The sequence below is a fragment of the Crinia signifera genome, chromosome 1, assembly GCF_055691185.1.
Source record: "Crinia signifera chromosome 1, ASM5569118v1, whole genome shotgun sequence".
Lineage (NCBI taxonomy): Eukaryota > Metazoa > Chordata > Amphibia > Anura > Myobatrachidae > Crinia > Crinia signifera.
The window spans coordinates 112,397,313-112,414,313 of NC_139217.1; the positions used below are offsets into that span (position 1 = coordinate 112,397,313).

General features: G+C 42.1%; 1 protein-coding gene across 1 annotated transcript in view; it reads right to left on the reverse strand.

The window, feature by feature from the left end:
* GATB (glutamyl-tRNA amidotransferase subunit B) overlaps window positions 1–16,523 on the reverse strand; it is a 103,668-nt gene extending 87,145 nt beyond the window's left edge. The window contains exons 1-2 of the mRNA XM_083171604.1: window positions 16,256–16,523; window positions 6,978–7,128 (exon numbers count right to left, since the gene is read on the reverse strand). Of these exons, the coding sequence (XP_083027730.1) occupies window positions 6,978–7,128; window positions 16,256–16,416 (312 nt within the window). The 5' untranslated portion in view covers window positions 16,417–16,523. The remainder of the gene's footprint in view (window positions 1–6,977; window positions 7,129–16,255) is intronic.
* Window positions 16,524–17,001: the final 478 nt, after the last annotated feature.

The following is a 17,001-nucleotide window of genomic DNA, read 5'->3' on the forward strand; positions in this document are numbered from 1 at the left end:
CTAGTATTATTGTCCCAAAAAGATTCTCCTGAAAATGCATCTTCGTTGCAAACAGATGCCACAAACCACTTTAAAAGAATGCACCGATTAATATGGAATGTAAAATATATGGAAAAAAAAACCCCAAGATTTTTTATACTTTTTTTGTACCGAAGGAGGGGAAGGACCCAAACCAACCAGAGTCATATAGACCCATATCGTTAATTAATATAGATGCCAAAATATTAGCAAAAATTATGGCAAAAAGATTGGAGGGGGTAACAAACAAAATTATTCATTCAGATCAAACGGGGTTCCGTAAGGGCAATAGTACATCCCTTAATATTAGGAGGTTCTACACAAATATACAAAGTGTGAAGGAACACGCGGGTACGGCAGCAGTGGCCACACTCGATGCAGCAAAAGCATATGACTGCGTGGAATGGGACTATCTCTGGGCCGTATTGGGTAAATTTGGGTTCGGCTCCCAGTTTGTAAAATGGGTAAAACTGTTATATCAGGCACCTAGGGCACGGGTTCAGGTGAATGGATATACAACAGAACCATTCACCTTAACCAGAGGGACCAGACAAGGGTGCCCATTATCACCGGCACTGTTTAACTTGGCAATGGAACCCTTGGCCTGTATTCTAAGAGATACCCAGGGATTGAACGGGTTTGAACAAAGGGGCCAGAATAAAGAACTGCTATCTATGTACGCAGATGATATGATGATTTACCTAGATAATTATACCCAGGCGCTAAAATTAATAGAAGAACATGGAAGGTACTCTGGGTTAAAAATTAACTGGGGATAGTCAAAACATGTATTTTATATAAATATCACAGATCATATATATTATCTGACTAAAGGAACTGTGACATCGCTATATGAGAAAACATATTCTATCTTGAGCCCGCAATAAGCCTCACTAAATAGCCAGCAGTTCATGTTGCATGTTATTTGTCTTGTATGAGTTTTATCATTATTATTGTTGTTGTGAAGTGCACTTCCTTACTATGTATCAGTATTTTAATAAATGTATTGAACTGTATCACAATTGAGTGATCAATCAATTTGTCCTGACAAGACTGAACCTCTTAAAGCGACAGTAACCCTATTGGGCCAAAGTCACTTTCATTTCTTTATTTAGCCCAATGGCGTTTCATGAACATTTCCACCGTCTTCAGGGACACATACACTGGTTCAGACAAGTATTTTTTCCAAGGAAATTGACCATAATAATTTATTACTACACTCTAGCTGCCACCCAAAGCCATTATTACAAGGTCTCCCTTATGAAAACGACATTTTCATAAGGGAGTCAAAAAATGACATTTTTGACTAGGGGTTGCAATAGACAGCACCTTGATAATATTATACACCATGTTATTTCACCTGATAGGGATAAATATTGGAACAAGAAAGAAAAAAACTCCATTTATACTATGGGTTAATACATTCCATTACGGCTCTTCGTACAGTCAGATGTTGATCTGAACATGCTATACTAGAGGGCGCAACCTGTGTGATTTCCTGGTAAAGATGGAGGTTAACCCTTGGAGTGCCAAGGGAATTTGCCTAAATAGGTGTGAAAATTGCCAAGCAAACCTTTTTAATAATCCTTTGAGTCAGAGGTGCCGATTCTGTGGGTGCTCAAGGGCCCGAGCACCCACGGACCCAAGTCCCGCTGCTGGGCCCCTGTATTAACTTGCTAATTTGCGGCTGCAGCACCCGCATCGCTGGACCCGCCGCCTGGGAAACAGTATGCTGGGATGGCGGGAAGAGTGTGTTCCATCCGCAGAGTAATGGGCCACATACATCAGCAATCACAATTAATGGATTTCCAGATCCAGGGATTTTTTGGCCAGATAAATGGATTTTACAATCTATCTGACTTTGCCCACACATTACAGATTTATTTCAGTGATCGTCAGATTTTTCCATCTAAAGATTGCATCTTCATATCTGGAAATTGCCCAATCGATTGTCATTTCAGCTGTTCATAATGTAAATAGATGAAGATGATGAATTGGGAATGCCCACACATAAAAAAGATCCGCAGATAATACCAGATTATTAAGCATGTTTAAAAATCTGATTAAGCAATCGATTGGCGATTTTGATTGGGATTGCCAAAAGGGGGAGCCCATACATCTAAATCAAATTGTGGCAATCATCTCCATATCTGAAAATTGTCACAATTAATTGCTGATGTATGGGGCCCTTAATAGGTGGATGTAGGGTGGATCTATTTATGAGAGGTAATGCTAGGGTGACCAACTCATCCCTTAATCCAGGACACATATTAATTACACAGGTTCTGTGGCAGTTTAAAACCAGGTGAAATGGAGTCTTGAGGTGTGGCAGTTTAAAACCAGGTGAAAGCCAGCCACAGAACCTGTGTAATTAATATTTGTCCCGGATTAAAGGGATGAGTTGGTCACCCTAGGTGATGCAAAGATTTTGTATGGGCGCCGCTTTCATAGGATAGGCTAAGTTACTGTACTCTCCTCCTCTCTTACAGCCTGTGTTTTTCTTTTTACAAAATATTAAAACTTTATTGACAAAACCAATCTATGCAGAGGGACAGGCTGCTATTATGATGTCACAATGGCTTTGTGCTACATAACCCAGCTCACTGCACAGACAAGTGTCTTTGCTGTAGGCTCACTGGACAGTAAGCATCTATTACTCACTGTACAGAGTTAGCAGCTATTACTTGGTATTTGCTATTAATTAGCATCAAGTTAATATTGAAATGGATTCCTCTAACAACAGCTATTGGGAATCTACCAGTCCATGGACTGATGAAGAAGAATATAATGAAGAACAGGGTGTAGGTCCTGAGGAAGAACCACCCACTAATAATTCAGTTTTTTCGGGATCTATGACCGAAGATCTGGGAGAACAACAATGCGGCGAGCATTTCTATGAGTTAAGACCGGCGACGGCTGCAGAAACTGAGGAGGAAACTCTCATGGTGACCAGAGAGAATGGAAAAGTGGAGATTGCGATGTTCGGTGATACTATTATGCATCGCTTTGACCGCTATGCTCCTCATAATGGCTGGATGGAAATGCAGATGGAGTACTATTCAACGTGGACCCTCGATGTGAGAGCAGAAAGGGACAGCAATGCCACTGATGAGCCTGACACCGGGAATGGAGATAATGGCAGCCTGGTTGCAGAGACCAATGCCAAACTGGAGGAAGTGGTAGAATCTCTTCCCAATGACACCGTACAGGCAATAGAACACCATGCTGAAATAAAGCAGAAAAATGCTGAACTGAAAGATCTGCAGCATCAGCAGAAAGAGATCCGTGGCAGACGTCGTGATCAGACCGCACGCTTCTGGTGGCAACGACTAATAAAACGGATTGGAACATCAGTGCTGAATGTAATCCACAGACGCAACAGGGTCGTGCCCATTGTATGAAGGTTTAAGGGTGAGCTCCAATATATTCCAACTGTTCCTAATGGACCATTATTGTTGGAGCTCTCATGCCCAAATCATCATAAACCTGAACAGAAAAGAAAGCTGGGGATTAGGGCTACTGGCGACACCCCAATAAAAAAAACGACATTAGGCAGCCACCCCATGGGTGTGTTGGAAGAGCTACTAATCCTAACCATACCCCCTTAGTGCCTATCCCTACACCTCCCTTCTTAGTTCCTAATTCTAATTATACCACCTTAGTGCCTAAGCATACCCCCTAAGTGCCTTACCCTAAGATCTCTCCCCATCCCATTTTCTCTCTCTCTCTCATCTTTTTCTCACCCCATGCCCCCCCCCCCTCACACACACACATTTCTCTCACTTCTCTTTCTCTCTCACCTGCTCTATCTTCCCTCTGCCCATTCTCTTTCTCTCAACACTCTCTTACTCCAGCTCCATCTCATTACTTAATCTCTCTCTATCCCTGGTCTGTCTTTCTCTCTCCTCTTTCTGTGCAGTATCCCTTCCTCTCCCTAACAGTCTTTCTCTCTCCCCTCTCTTCCTGAGACCTTGTCTCTCTCTCCCTTTTACCCTCTCTTACTCACCATCTGTTTACACACTCTCTCTCTCTTATGGTGGGGCTTTCAAAATGTTGCTATAGTTACAACAATGTGTGTTTCTAATGTGTGTGTATCTATTTGGTGGTGTGTATATGTTTGGTAATGTGTGTGTGTGTACTGATTCTGGTTGAAGTGCGGAAGTGTGGGGCATTTATTATGTATATAAGCGGCACTGCTACCGTGGGCATTTCTTTTGTATATACAGTAGATGGATCTGTTACGGTGGGCATTTATTATGTATATAAGTGGTTCTGCTACTGTGGGCATTTATTATGTAAATAAGTGCTTCTGCTACCATAAGCATTTATTATGTATACACAGTAGATGGATCTGTTACTGTGGGCATTATTATGTAGATAAGCGCTACCGCTACTGTGGGTAATTATTATATAAATAAGTGGCCCTGGAACCGTGGACATTTATTTTGTACATAAGTGGTTCTGGTACCATGGGCATTTGGTATACAAGTAGATCTGCTATCGTGGGCATTTATTTGGTATATAAGTAGATCTGCTATCATGGGCATTTATTATGTATATGAGCAGCAATGCTACAGTGGTCATTTAAAATTTGTAGGCAGCGCTGCTATCATGGGCATTTATTATGTGTATAAGTGGCACTGCTACCATGGGGATTATTCTGAGTATAAGTGGTTCTATTAGACCAGTGGTAGCTAACTCCATTCCTCGAGAGCTACCAACAGTGCACATTTTCCAGACAACCTAGCTGCTGCACAGGTGCACTCATTACTCACTAACACATTTTAAAAGATCCACAGGTGGCGCTAATTACTTCACTTGTGATTCTGTGAGGAGATCTGGAAAAAATTTACTGTTGGTAACTCTCGAGGACTGGAGTTGGCTACCCCAGCATTAGACAGTATGGGGTTAGGCGAATGCCAACGTTGCTGTGAGAGATCTCCAAAATATCCATAAAAAATGCCAGCATCGCTCACAGCGACTGTTTTTTTGGGGGGGTGCAAAATTTAACTAAGCTTCAGTTGATTGACCTGGCTGTATTTGTATTTATTTTTTCTATATTGCTGTGAGTGATGCTGGCATTTTTAGCAGATATATTGAGGACTGCTCACAGCAATGTTGAGACTCAAATGGTTAATAAGCAGATAGCTATACCTAAAGTCTCCAAAAGTGGTTGCCTCCATTGAACATGTGCCAATTACTTATTTCACCCTCTGACTAGTAAAAAAAAAGATTTAATTAGACATAATTTAAATTGCAATCCTCGTTTTGTTGTTTATCAGATCCTATGCCCATGTGGGTTGTCATATATTGGGAAAATGGAGACGGCCTTTAAAACTCACAAGAAAGCTCACCAATCAGAGCAGCCCTTACCTCTGGCTCTAGTGAGCAACCAGTCGCCAGGCATTTTGCCCGATTTACACACCCATTGTGTTATTTGAAATATTGACCACATGAGAATATATGTTGTAATAGATCAACAAAACTGTTACAATGTGAAGCCAGGTGGATTCACCGCCATGGTACTCTAGTACATAAAGTTGAGCAGCTCAACTTAAATCTATTTTAATTTAATATTTCTATTAACACTAATATGGCTGTTAAGGTCAAGTATATAGATCTCCTTGATTCTATTGAAAAAGGACTTTTTCTTCAAAACTACAGAAATTTGGTGAAATTTATTCAGACCATGTTGGTATTGGTTTGTACCCGGACTTATATATGGTACACTTTATGTGTTACCTTAATTGGAGTACCCACTTCTTAATATACACTGGATGGGAATGCAGATTCCTCGTTATATGTATCTATGTATACATTATTTATTGATTAGTGCTTTATGTTCCCCCAGCGTCTAATTGTTGTAACAATGGTGATGGTAAACACAGTGGTGGGCCGAACACACCTCTATGTGCGTGCTGATGTCACAAGCAGGCGAAGCCGTCCGGATGTGTGGTTCTGTGCCGTGAACGCCATAGTCACATTCACGGTGCACTGCTATTTAAGTGAAGCTTGTATTTATATTTTATAATTGTACTGAAGCCTGATGAAAATGATGATATATTAAAGGGCACTGAAACATTGCATCTGTAGTGCTGTCTGAATGATGGTGTCGCATCCTTTGACTATTATATACAGTATATGTATATATACACACACACACACATATACAGTATATACACATACAGTATGAAAGATAGTGTTTTACACCGTAAACCTAATGTTTAAACTCCACTTCAAATAACTTTTTATCTGGAACAGACTTGTGCCACAATCAAAAATCTCTAGGCAGGGATAGTAAATGTTAAAATTACAGCGTTCGAATTTAGCAGTGACATACAGATGGTAAGAAAATGCACGTACAAGATTAAATGTAATATGAGCTTATCCATTGGGAGAAGTCCAGGTACAGCAAGCCCAATGTATCTTGTCTAATAATAAGACTTTGCCAAGGGGATAAAGAGAGTGAGCTGAGAAACTGCATGCGACCTGTACAAAGAATGCTTAACAATCTGACTTATAATGGGACAGGTAAAATAGGTGTTTGTAAGCTGAAAACTGGTGTCAGCTTGACTCTAAGGAGCGAGGGAGTGTAGGACAAGCATGATCTGGGGAGAATGGATTGTTATTCACAGTAATATGACCAGCACAGGGACCCATTTAGAATGGTTGTAGCCATGTTCTATGGACATGAAAGAGATTTTCCCATGCAGAGTATGGAAAGGGGCCAGCTTTACATTTCATTTTTGAACAAGTAACACACAAGCATCAGAGTAGTATATGCTGCCTAAAGGTCTGGACAAATAAACAAACCTGTGAAAGTTTGAAAGACATATATTAAACCACATGAGAAACATTTGTTTTGCTTGAAGTACAGGTAAAAGAGAAATAAGAAATATGAACGTTAGATACAGACCAACAAGGGAATGAAATTACCCATAATGCACTTATGTACTTACTGGCAGAGTTCCTGGCAACGAAGCATCAAAAAACGACACAGTCGAGTTTGGAGGAGCAGCGAACTTAACTTGGGAACTTGAAAAAAGCTTGGAGACGGAATTAATCTGAGCATGTACTTCAAGCCCAACAACACTCTCCCAGGGCAGAGAACTGCAAAAGGAGAAAAGGTGCTTTAGATTGTTGGTCGGGTGCTTTACATCATGTTTCATTTTATTTTTTGAAGCTAACGGCATCTGAGAATTACGGACATGCTTAATCCTTAGACCGGTGTGTGACTGGAGGGACTAAGGAAGTATAAATCTAGCATTTGTAAATATTAAAATGAACATATCGCAGCATGATTTTCTCTGGTGTTGGTAAACATCAATGAGAGATCATGCCTCAAAACCTAGCACTAGAAAGCTGGACTGGGAAGCTGGGATTTACATTTCTCAAAAGATTCAGTGAACCCAACCTTAAAGAGATGCAGGGAACAAGTATTTCTCTAAAATGTGAGATAAGCAATACCCAGGCGTGGGCAGACTAATCAATGGTTTTATCTGTTAGGATTTTCAATGAACACATTGCTTGACCTAAGTTTCTTTTCAGCGAGACTCTCTTAGGAGTCTTTTAAATCTGACAGTAATCCAGCAGCACTATTGTTTATTGATCTTTTAGTCATAAAGCACTTCAGCTTAAAGCAGATAAGAGCAGAGAACTTTTTATGTTTGAAATTCCTCTATTTACTTGAACAGCATTACTACCCACTCTGCATGCAGTGGCTTAGTCCTAAGTGCCTGGCCTGATTTAATATTGGTAGTTTCTAAATATCTTGGTACTTATATGTTAGTTGGGCACCCACTAAGCTATTTGCTTAGTTTTCCGCTACGCTCGCCACGCTTCGGGCTCGGTGGCTCGCTGCTCTCGCCACACTATATACAATCATCTCCATGCCAACATGGATAGTGGGGGTATGAGCGTACTAACTATAGTGGGCGCCCTACTAACATATACTGTAAGTACCAATATTTTATATCAGTTTGACATCTGAACATACTGTGTATATGGCCAGAAATACAAAATGGCTGTTCTTCATTTTGTTCTGCGTCAGGTGATGTTCACACCTATCCAACCAGATCACAACTGCCCTCCCAAGTGTCATAAAGCCACATAGTACCTGTTCAACAGCAAGGAAGCAAAACCTACCACAATATGTGTAAACTGGAAGCATTTAATTCCATTCTTTATTTTCTTGTATAAAAAATGATTTAGTGGTTCTGTAAACTATACATCCTAGTACAGTGATGGCTAACCTTTACGCGCCAGCTATTGTTGAACTACACATCCCAGCATGCCCTGCATCAGTTTTAGCATGGCCAAATAGTAAAACTGTAGTAGGGCATGCTGGGATGTGTAGTTCAACAACAGCTGGAGTGTCAAGGTTAGCCATCACTGTCCAAGTATGTGGTAAATTAAAAATATATAACTAAACTCTTGTTTCTTACAATCAAGCAAACTGGTCAGTGGGTATCAGATGTGAATTAAGAACGTCAATGCTTTTCATACCACCATTACATATGATTTTGTACAATACTTTCCCCTTCTGGGTGAATGCCTGCTTCAAATAAACAAAGCATACCAACGATCAAAAACTTTCACATAACAAAGTGACTGACATAAACTTATAAGGGTATTCAATCCTGGCAGATATTCCTGATCCTTGGAAATATCTGCCGTCTTTGCGTACAATAGATCAAATTCGCCATTCAATCTATGCAATGTTCTTCTTTTATTTCTGACTTTCAAGGTGGAAAAAATGTGGATCGGCAACTCCATGTCTTTCTGTGGAAATGGCTGCTAATTTGCAAATTTAGGGGCAAATGTAATGGTGTGAGAATCAGAAAGTGAGAGATTTTGGGAGAGTTTTCCCATTTTATTTTTAAAAGTGGCAATCATGCACACAGAAAAACCAGGTTGATTTTGCCATGTAATGAATTGCCGCTTAAAAAAAATGGGAAAACTCAGAAAATTTCTCAATTTCTAATTCTCACACCCTATAACATTTGTCCCTTAAGGCCCATACATACTGGGTGACTTTGAGCTGAAAGTCGCTCAAAACAGCATGCTTGAGCAGCTTTCAGCTCAAAGCCTTCAGTGTGTATGCCCCGGCGATGAATGGTGAGCGCTGCTGCGCGCTCCCGCATCATAGCCATGAAAGCCATTCATCTGCTGGTAATAACAGCAGATGAGCGGCTTTGAGGATGGCTTTGCATAGTGATGCGCTAAGCAAAGCTGTCCTCCCCCTGCTGATGGCGTCGGGCAGGGGGAAAGCCGCTCAGTGTGTATGCACTGAGCGGCTTTTCCCCCCAGCGATAATGGCGATCATCTCTGTCCATACACACTGGGCATAGTCGCCCAGTGTGTATGGACCTTAGGAGTCCATTACTGCAAATGCAGATTTGGCTTTTCAAAAAGCCGAATCTGTAGCGGCAAGTCCCGAGTATTGGAAATATTGGCCAGCATTGACTAGTAGTAAATCATTTGAGGATTTTTCTATTGCATCCTAGAAAATGATAAACAGAATGTAATTGGTTATAATGGGCATCATCACCTCTTCATTTTTAGAAGCCTTGTAAATGTACCCCTATGATGCTTCATGTGTAATGTCACATGCAATGCACACGGAGATCTACATATGACCATAATAACCATGTAATTTACACATACATGTATGCACAAATGTTTATATATGATCTGAATTTACTTAATCTGAATTATCATTGGATAGATTATTCCATAGTAACCAAGTTAGATATCAATAACAAAGCCAAATGTAATATAAAACAAACCTAAGAAGTACAAATCCTTTTAAGTTTATAGCAAGTAGTTCCATAAATATTCATTACAAATGTTGTAAAAAGAAAATCCTTCAAAAACAACTTCTGCAATACAGAGGGCAAAGAAGAACCAAAGAGAGTGGGCTGCCAATGTATCCCTCACAGCAGGGGAGAAAACTGAGGAACACCATAAATAACTATTTAATTACTTCCCCGATCCAACAATAATAAATTCTAATAATTAAGGTCAGAAATGCCAAAGCCTGAAATACATCAATACACTCATTCAGTTAATGAGCTGACCATCATCACCTCCCATGGTAAAGTTTTCCATAGCCTCATTATCCTTAAAGACAAGGATCAACATGCAGATATATACATACATAATGAGGTCACCTCGAAGGCTGATTTTCTCCAAAATGTAATCTTTTATAATAATGTATCAATATATACTGTACCTATAAGGTGAAGTTGCCCTCCACCCTATCCTCTTATCCCAAAAAATACCACATAGTATTAAGATAATGTTCGTACCACATGCATCTAGCCTTGCCCACACACATACACACATGCTGTGGTGTTTTCATTCATCTCATGTACAGTATGATGTAGTTGATAATACTAATTATCTCTGCACATGTTACATATGACCCACCTGCAGTGCACATGTTTTTTTTTCCATTTGATAAGGAATTTGCCTCTGAGAGTGAACCAGAATAAGGCCCAATATACTGTAAAAGGCGGATAGTGACCATAAGGAAAGAACTGGAGGTTTATAAAGGTGCCCAAATACTTTTTTGCACTTTTTTTCCCTATCAACAGCTAAAAAATTATAGCAAGTGGTCCTTTACCTCTCTTCTCCAAATTCTACCACCCTTTGCCCATTTTTATTACCAGGTATTTATATACCTCAAATATACTCCGCAGGACTTCACAGAGATACAAAGCCATCCGTTTACCTCTAAAAACGGACATGGCTTTATAGGTCAACTTCTGCTATTTAAACCCCCTAAGTCAGTGGTTCCAAACTGTGTGCCTAGGCTCCCTGGGGTGCCTCAGGACACTTGCAGGGGTGCCTCAGGACACTTGCAGGGGTGCCTTGGGTTGGTGGACCAGGATCAATTCATATTATTTATGGTCAATGTATCAGGCAAAACCAGTGCTGGTGGCTGCCAATCATAATATATGTGGACAAACAGAAGCAAATCCTGTCCCTCACTAGATAACTGTGACATATAAACACAATGCATATAATTAAATATTTTTTTTCTGAATTTCTCGATAAGAAGCATTTGGCCTAGGGGTGCCTTGAAAATATTTTGATGCTCTAGGGTGCCGTGATTCAAAAAAGTTTGGGAACCCCTGCCCTAAGTTCATGATTATTCCTTAGGAAGGGGCACAGAAGTTCTGCACTGAACCCCTGACAAAAAAAAGTTTTGCCATGTCTTTTCAACTACTTGGGTGGGTGTGCACAAAAATATGGGAATTTCATCTAGAAAAGCAAATGTGATTTTGGAATTGAGTGCAAATATACAATTTAGAGTGCGAGTTTGCTGTGTGAACAGCACACATTACTCAATTCAGACCTACTTATATTGGTCCATATGAGGCCACATACTATTGTCTACTCATAAAAAAAGAAAAAGCACTTTTCATAGCTGCAGATACATTTAATCAGTGGCGTAACTATGAATTGGGCGCCCCCCCGCCGTTAACGAGGGCGCCCCCCGCCCACAGCCTTACCTGTCTTGCTGGTCCCGTCCCGGCTTCATTCTTCTGCTAGTGAGACGGACCAACACAAAATGTCCGCCCCCATACAGCAGACAGTTTCAGAGAACTGTCTGCTACAGTATATGGGGCGGACATTTTATTGTGGTCCGTCTCACTAGCAGAAGAATGAAGCCAGCAAGGGAGCCGGGACGGGACCAGTGAAGTAAGGTAAGGCTGCGGGCGGCGGATTGGCGGGCGGCAGATGGGCGGACGGGAGGGGGCTAAGTATAGCACCACAGCCCCCCGGCGCCCACACATGCACAGCGCGCGGCCGTGGGGGCTGCGGTGCTATAGTTACGCCTCTGCATTTAATGGTAACATTACTTCTGGAAGGTTCAGAAGCATACATCCTATTCAAACACTTCTCTATACTGGGCAGTTCTATATACAAATACACATAAAAATAGACAAATTACTAATACTCCTTTTGAGAGGTGAAGCTGGTGCAACCTGGGGCCGCCTGGCATGGTGTGGTGTGAAAGGTTTGACCTGGTGCATTCATCCCAGGTCAAGACCAGGGTTATACCCATGTCTGATTCGGGACAGCTGCCGTGTAAAATGCACCTAAAAGGCTATTGAATGGCGGGCTCAGGAGCAATTGGGAGAGGAAGTCATCGCCAAGCATCCTGTGTGAACAGTGATGACCTGGGAATATACCACTTCATAAGTCTGAAAGGGTAAGTACATCCGATTCGGAGCCACTGTTCTATCTGCCAGGGGTATTAGAATACAATATACCTCTATTAATTTAGATATGTGGTTTACATTTTATTTTATTTATGTAACCTCAAGCTGGCCATACACTAGACCAATTTTCCTTCAACCATCCCACTAGTTTGTTGGATTAAATAAAAGATCTGATACCGGATGGGAGCAAATGTAATTCGTAATCCAGTAATATGCTCCTAAAGCCTGGAAACGGAAAATACTGTACCCCAATAAAGGTACTGTAGTTGAATCTGTTTTATTTAACCCTTTGAGTGCCAACATCTCTGGGTGAGAGATGTTCAAAATATCTGCTAAAAATGTCAGCGTCGCTCACGTTACTGTATATAAATTCAAGTTAAACAATTTGTCTGAACATTTTTGTCCATTTTCCTGGGTTTGTGAGTAACTTGCTGATTGTCAGATGCTCCCATCCAGTACCAGATTTTCAGTCCAACCAACTACATGTGGAGCCATGCTCATCTGTAGCGTCGGTGTGCCGAAACGACCCATCTTGACGTGCCGTTTTCTAAGAGAGAGAGGCACGAGCATCTATTCCCGTGAATGCGTTAATGGATAAAGCATTAGTAAAGCCCCACACGGAATTCAGGGTCCAGTTCTGGGCACCTCACCCTAAAAAAAGATATTTTGGAACTGAAGAAGGTCCAGAGAAGGGAAACCAAGAATACACAGAACTGTCAGGTGCTCTATATACCATGAGGTCTATGCACAGGACATGCATCCCCTAAGGTTGAAGGAAAGGGTCCTTCACAGTTAGAACGGTTAAGATCTGGAATTATCTGCCAGAAAAGGTAGTGATGGCTGATTCACTTAATATATTGAAGAAAAAAGTTGGACCAAATTATAGTGGGGAAAGACATCCAGCGATACAACCATTAATAGTAATGCATAGTGGGAGGTCCAGTAGGGTAAATGTCAGCCAAGGGCTCCGGGAATGCTGGAGAAAGCTACTATAGTATAATTGTATTAATAGGTTGAACTCGATGGACTTTTTTGAACCTCACAAACTATGTTACTAGATATTTATTGAAGCTTGGAGAGAGATAAAGTGAAGAATAATCGAGAAGTGATAGTAAACGGCGCATTATCAAATATGACACCAGTATTAAGTGGAGTGCCACAGGGGTCGGTGCTAGGGCCCCTTTTATTTAATATATTTATTAATGATATTGGGGTGGGTATACTCAGCAATATTTCCATCTTTGCAGATGACACAAAACTGAGCAGAGTAATAAGATCAACCGAGGATGTCTCCACGCTCCAGAGCGATCTTATTAAATTAGACGAGTGGGCTAAAAAGTGGAAAATGAGGTTCAATGTGGATAAATGCATCTGGGGAAACATAACCAATGTGCTAGCTATAACCTAAGTGGGGAGGCATTGGGTATTTCAGAACTTGAAAAGGACCTAGGAGTCCAAATCGACAACAAGCTGGGGTGTAGTGCCCAATGTCATATGGCAACAAAAATGGCGAACGGGATACTAGCATGCATAAAAAAGGGGTATGTAGAATAGGAACTCAATTGTAATTATGCCACTGCACAAAGCATTGGTTAGACCACATCTGGAATATTGAGTACAATTCTGGGCCCCGCACTATAAAATAGACATCATAGCATTGGAAAAAGTCCAAAGAAGAGCAAGAAAGCTAATAAAGGGAATGGAGAATTTAAGCTATGAAGATAGATTGAACCATTTGGGATTGTTTACGCTAGAAAAGAGACGTTTAAGGGGGGACATGCTAAACATGTACAAATATATCAGAGGACAATATAAGGAATGGTCAGACGCCCTTTTTACTGTAAGGAAGGACTCAAGGACACGAGGTCATGAGTTTAGATTAGAGGAAAGAAGATTCCGTTCCATTAGAAGAAAACATTTTTTTACAGTCAGGGCAACCAAACTATGGAACTCTCTCCCTTGAGATGTGGTGGCGGCAGACACAATATACACATATAAAATAAGGTTGGACAAACATCTATTGGTTAAAAACATCCAGGGTACAAACAATAAGCATAATCTGTCCTTAAACATCACATTAAACATTACGTATAACCAAGGATGCCATCAGAAAATGTGGGGCCCAGGACTGATAAAATAAGCAGGGCCCCCCTCCGTTGCCAAATACCCTCAGGACCACACAAACACATCCCCTCCCATCCAGCGGCCAAGGGAAGAGAAATCATCCCAGGGTAGCTGACCATGGAATGATTTCTCTTCCCTTTGGAAATAAAACTCAGTTTGAACAGTTTTATTTCCGTTCAGTGTCTACCAAAGATGGAAAAAGCGGCTTAAAAAATGAAGGAGGATGGTGGGCGGTGAGTGGCAGGCTGCAGCAGGGGGCGGGCAACCATTGATCAAGGGGGGTAATGGGCAACAGAATGGCCCGGGCTCTCTCCTCTCTGCCAGTGTGTCAGGGCCTGGGACAGTTGCACCCCTAGCACCCCCCTGTCAGCGGCCCTGCATATAACATGGGAGGAAGCTAATATACCAAGATTGAACTGGATTGACGGAAGTCTTTATTCAGCCTTAAAATACTATGTAACTATGAGAAAGCACTAAGCAGTCAGCCCGAGTTAGGAGCGGATTGGTAAGTGCTTTATCACTCACCAAACTTAGATAAATAACCCTTGGTCATGGCTCCAACGGTCATTAATCTTGCCTAGAGGGGATGCCAGGAGCCTTGGGGGCTCATCACAGAGGCAGCAGTTGGGAGAGATTTGTGAGGTGAAAAGAGACAGGGAGAGTGGGAAGGAATGCCAGGCGCAATGGCTAGCACACAAGGCAGCTAACAGGATCATGCTAATCTATTGTACTCCTTTACCCATATTCTATGCCCTATGGTAAGCTATGACTGCGAGCAGTGCCGGTATTCAACTGACCCCCCCTGCACTCGCCGTTTCCACCTCGCTAGGTTTTTCCAGCGAGGTGGAAACGGAGAGTGCGGCCATCAAAAAGGTGAGGTTCGCCACTATATGCAGTGGGCTAGCTACATTAGCGGTAAACCTTGCCATTCGGGGGAATCCTCGCCATCCTCTGGTGGTGAGGATTCCCCCGGAACATAGAATAGGGCGAGCAGGTTCGATGGCGAGGGTGGCTTGTTTTCGGCAATCCTCGCCACAAACAAGCCACCCTCGAAACAGAATCCCCCTCGCCAGCGGCATTGAATAGAAACATATTTAGAGTGTATATATCAATAATCTTGACAACTACAAGTAATAATGGCTTACAAACCTAGTGACAAGTCTATGGGGAAGCAAGACACGTTAAATAGGTAAGCATCAATACAGGAGGAAGCGCAGCTTAACATACGCCATAGTTTACAGACAACAAATATGTACCGATAAACTATCTAAAACAGAACTCTGAAAAGTTATCTCCCAGCATTAACCTATTGTGGTTATACTATACACCACTGAGAAAGGCGAGGGGAGCAATGCCATATTATAAGCAATAAAGCATGTCAACACTATAGGGCCGTATTCAAGGAGGCCAGCGAGGGGGTTAAACGGCTGAAAACATGCCACCCTCGCTGTTTAACCCCTGTGCCGGCCACTCTCCCTAATAAACTTTCCGGGGGAATACTTGCTGTCCAGAAGATGGCGAGGATTCCCCCAAACCACAAGGTTCGCGACTAATGCTGGGAGCCCGCTGCATTTAGCCACGAGCCTCGCTGTTTTGGCGCCCACACACACCGTTTCAAGCTCGCAGGTGGAAACGGTGTGTGCAGGGGGGTCAGTTGAATACTGACCCGCGACGCTAGTTATCGGCACTGCTCGCTGTCACAGTTAGCAAAAGAGCATTGAATATTGCCCTATAGACTATGCCTGGTAATTAGGAGTAATTTAATTATTTTTAAGAAAATATTTTTATTGATCTCTACCTCCTCTTTTACTGCCATAATAGCGAAATCCCAACATAAGCACCCCAGACCGATGCATACATCAGACCGTGTGAAAATATACCCTGTATCTGTGTCATGTTTGCAGGCGGTGCTAGCTGCTCTCCATCGCCTCCTTATACGGCACAGGTATTTAGACAGTGGGCCAGACTGCTGCTGCTTCACACCAGGCACTAGAAACAGCAGACACCCGCGGCTGCCGTTCTGCAGCAAGGTCGCAGCCATGTCCAAGCAGGGAACATGCCGCGACCCACGGGCGTCTGGGAGTAGTAGTATGTGCTGAGCCTCCTCTAAGATCGTACCGGCACACCAGCGGTCGACTGAAACTACAACTCCCGGAGTGCACTGCGCCAGGCAGGAAGTGTTCCTGCTGCAGTTGCAGCAGTGGTTACTTTGTATACAACGCCAGGACGAGGAACACGTGTGTTATACATATCCATCTGCTGGCTGTCACTAGCTAGTAACTAGGCGACTACAGAGCTTTTGCCGCAGTCTTTCACTGTTTTCTATTCTGATAATTAGATACATTCATTGTAGCCTCAACTGTTTTTGGTTAATGTATCTATTAGACATGTTACAATATACATACAGTAGTATACATTACCTATACATATTATTAAAAAATGTTCGTGAACAGGGCATAAAGTAGTCATGCAGAGGTGGGGGAACTCAGGGGTAGATTTACGAACTGACGATCAGGGGAATATGCGCTATCCCCGTGACTTATGACAGGGGATAGCGCTTCCCCTCATCTATGACACCCACTGAGCGGGATTTTTATGTGCGGCGGTGTGGGGCAGGAGGCATAGC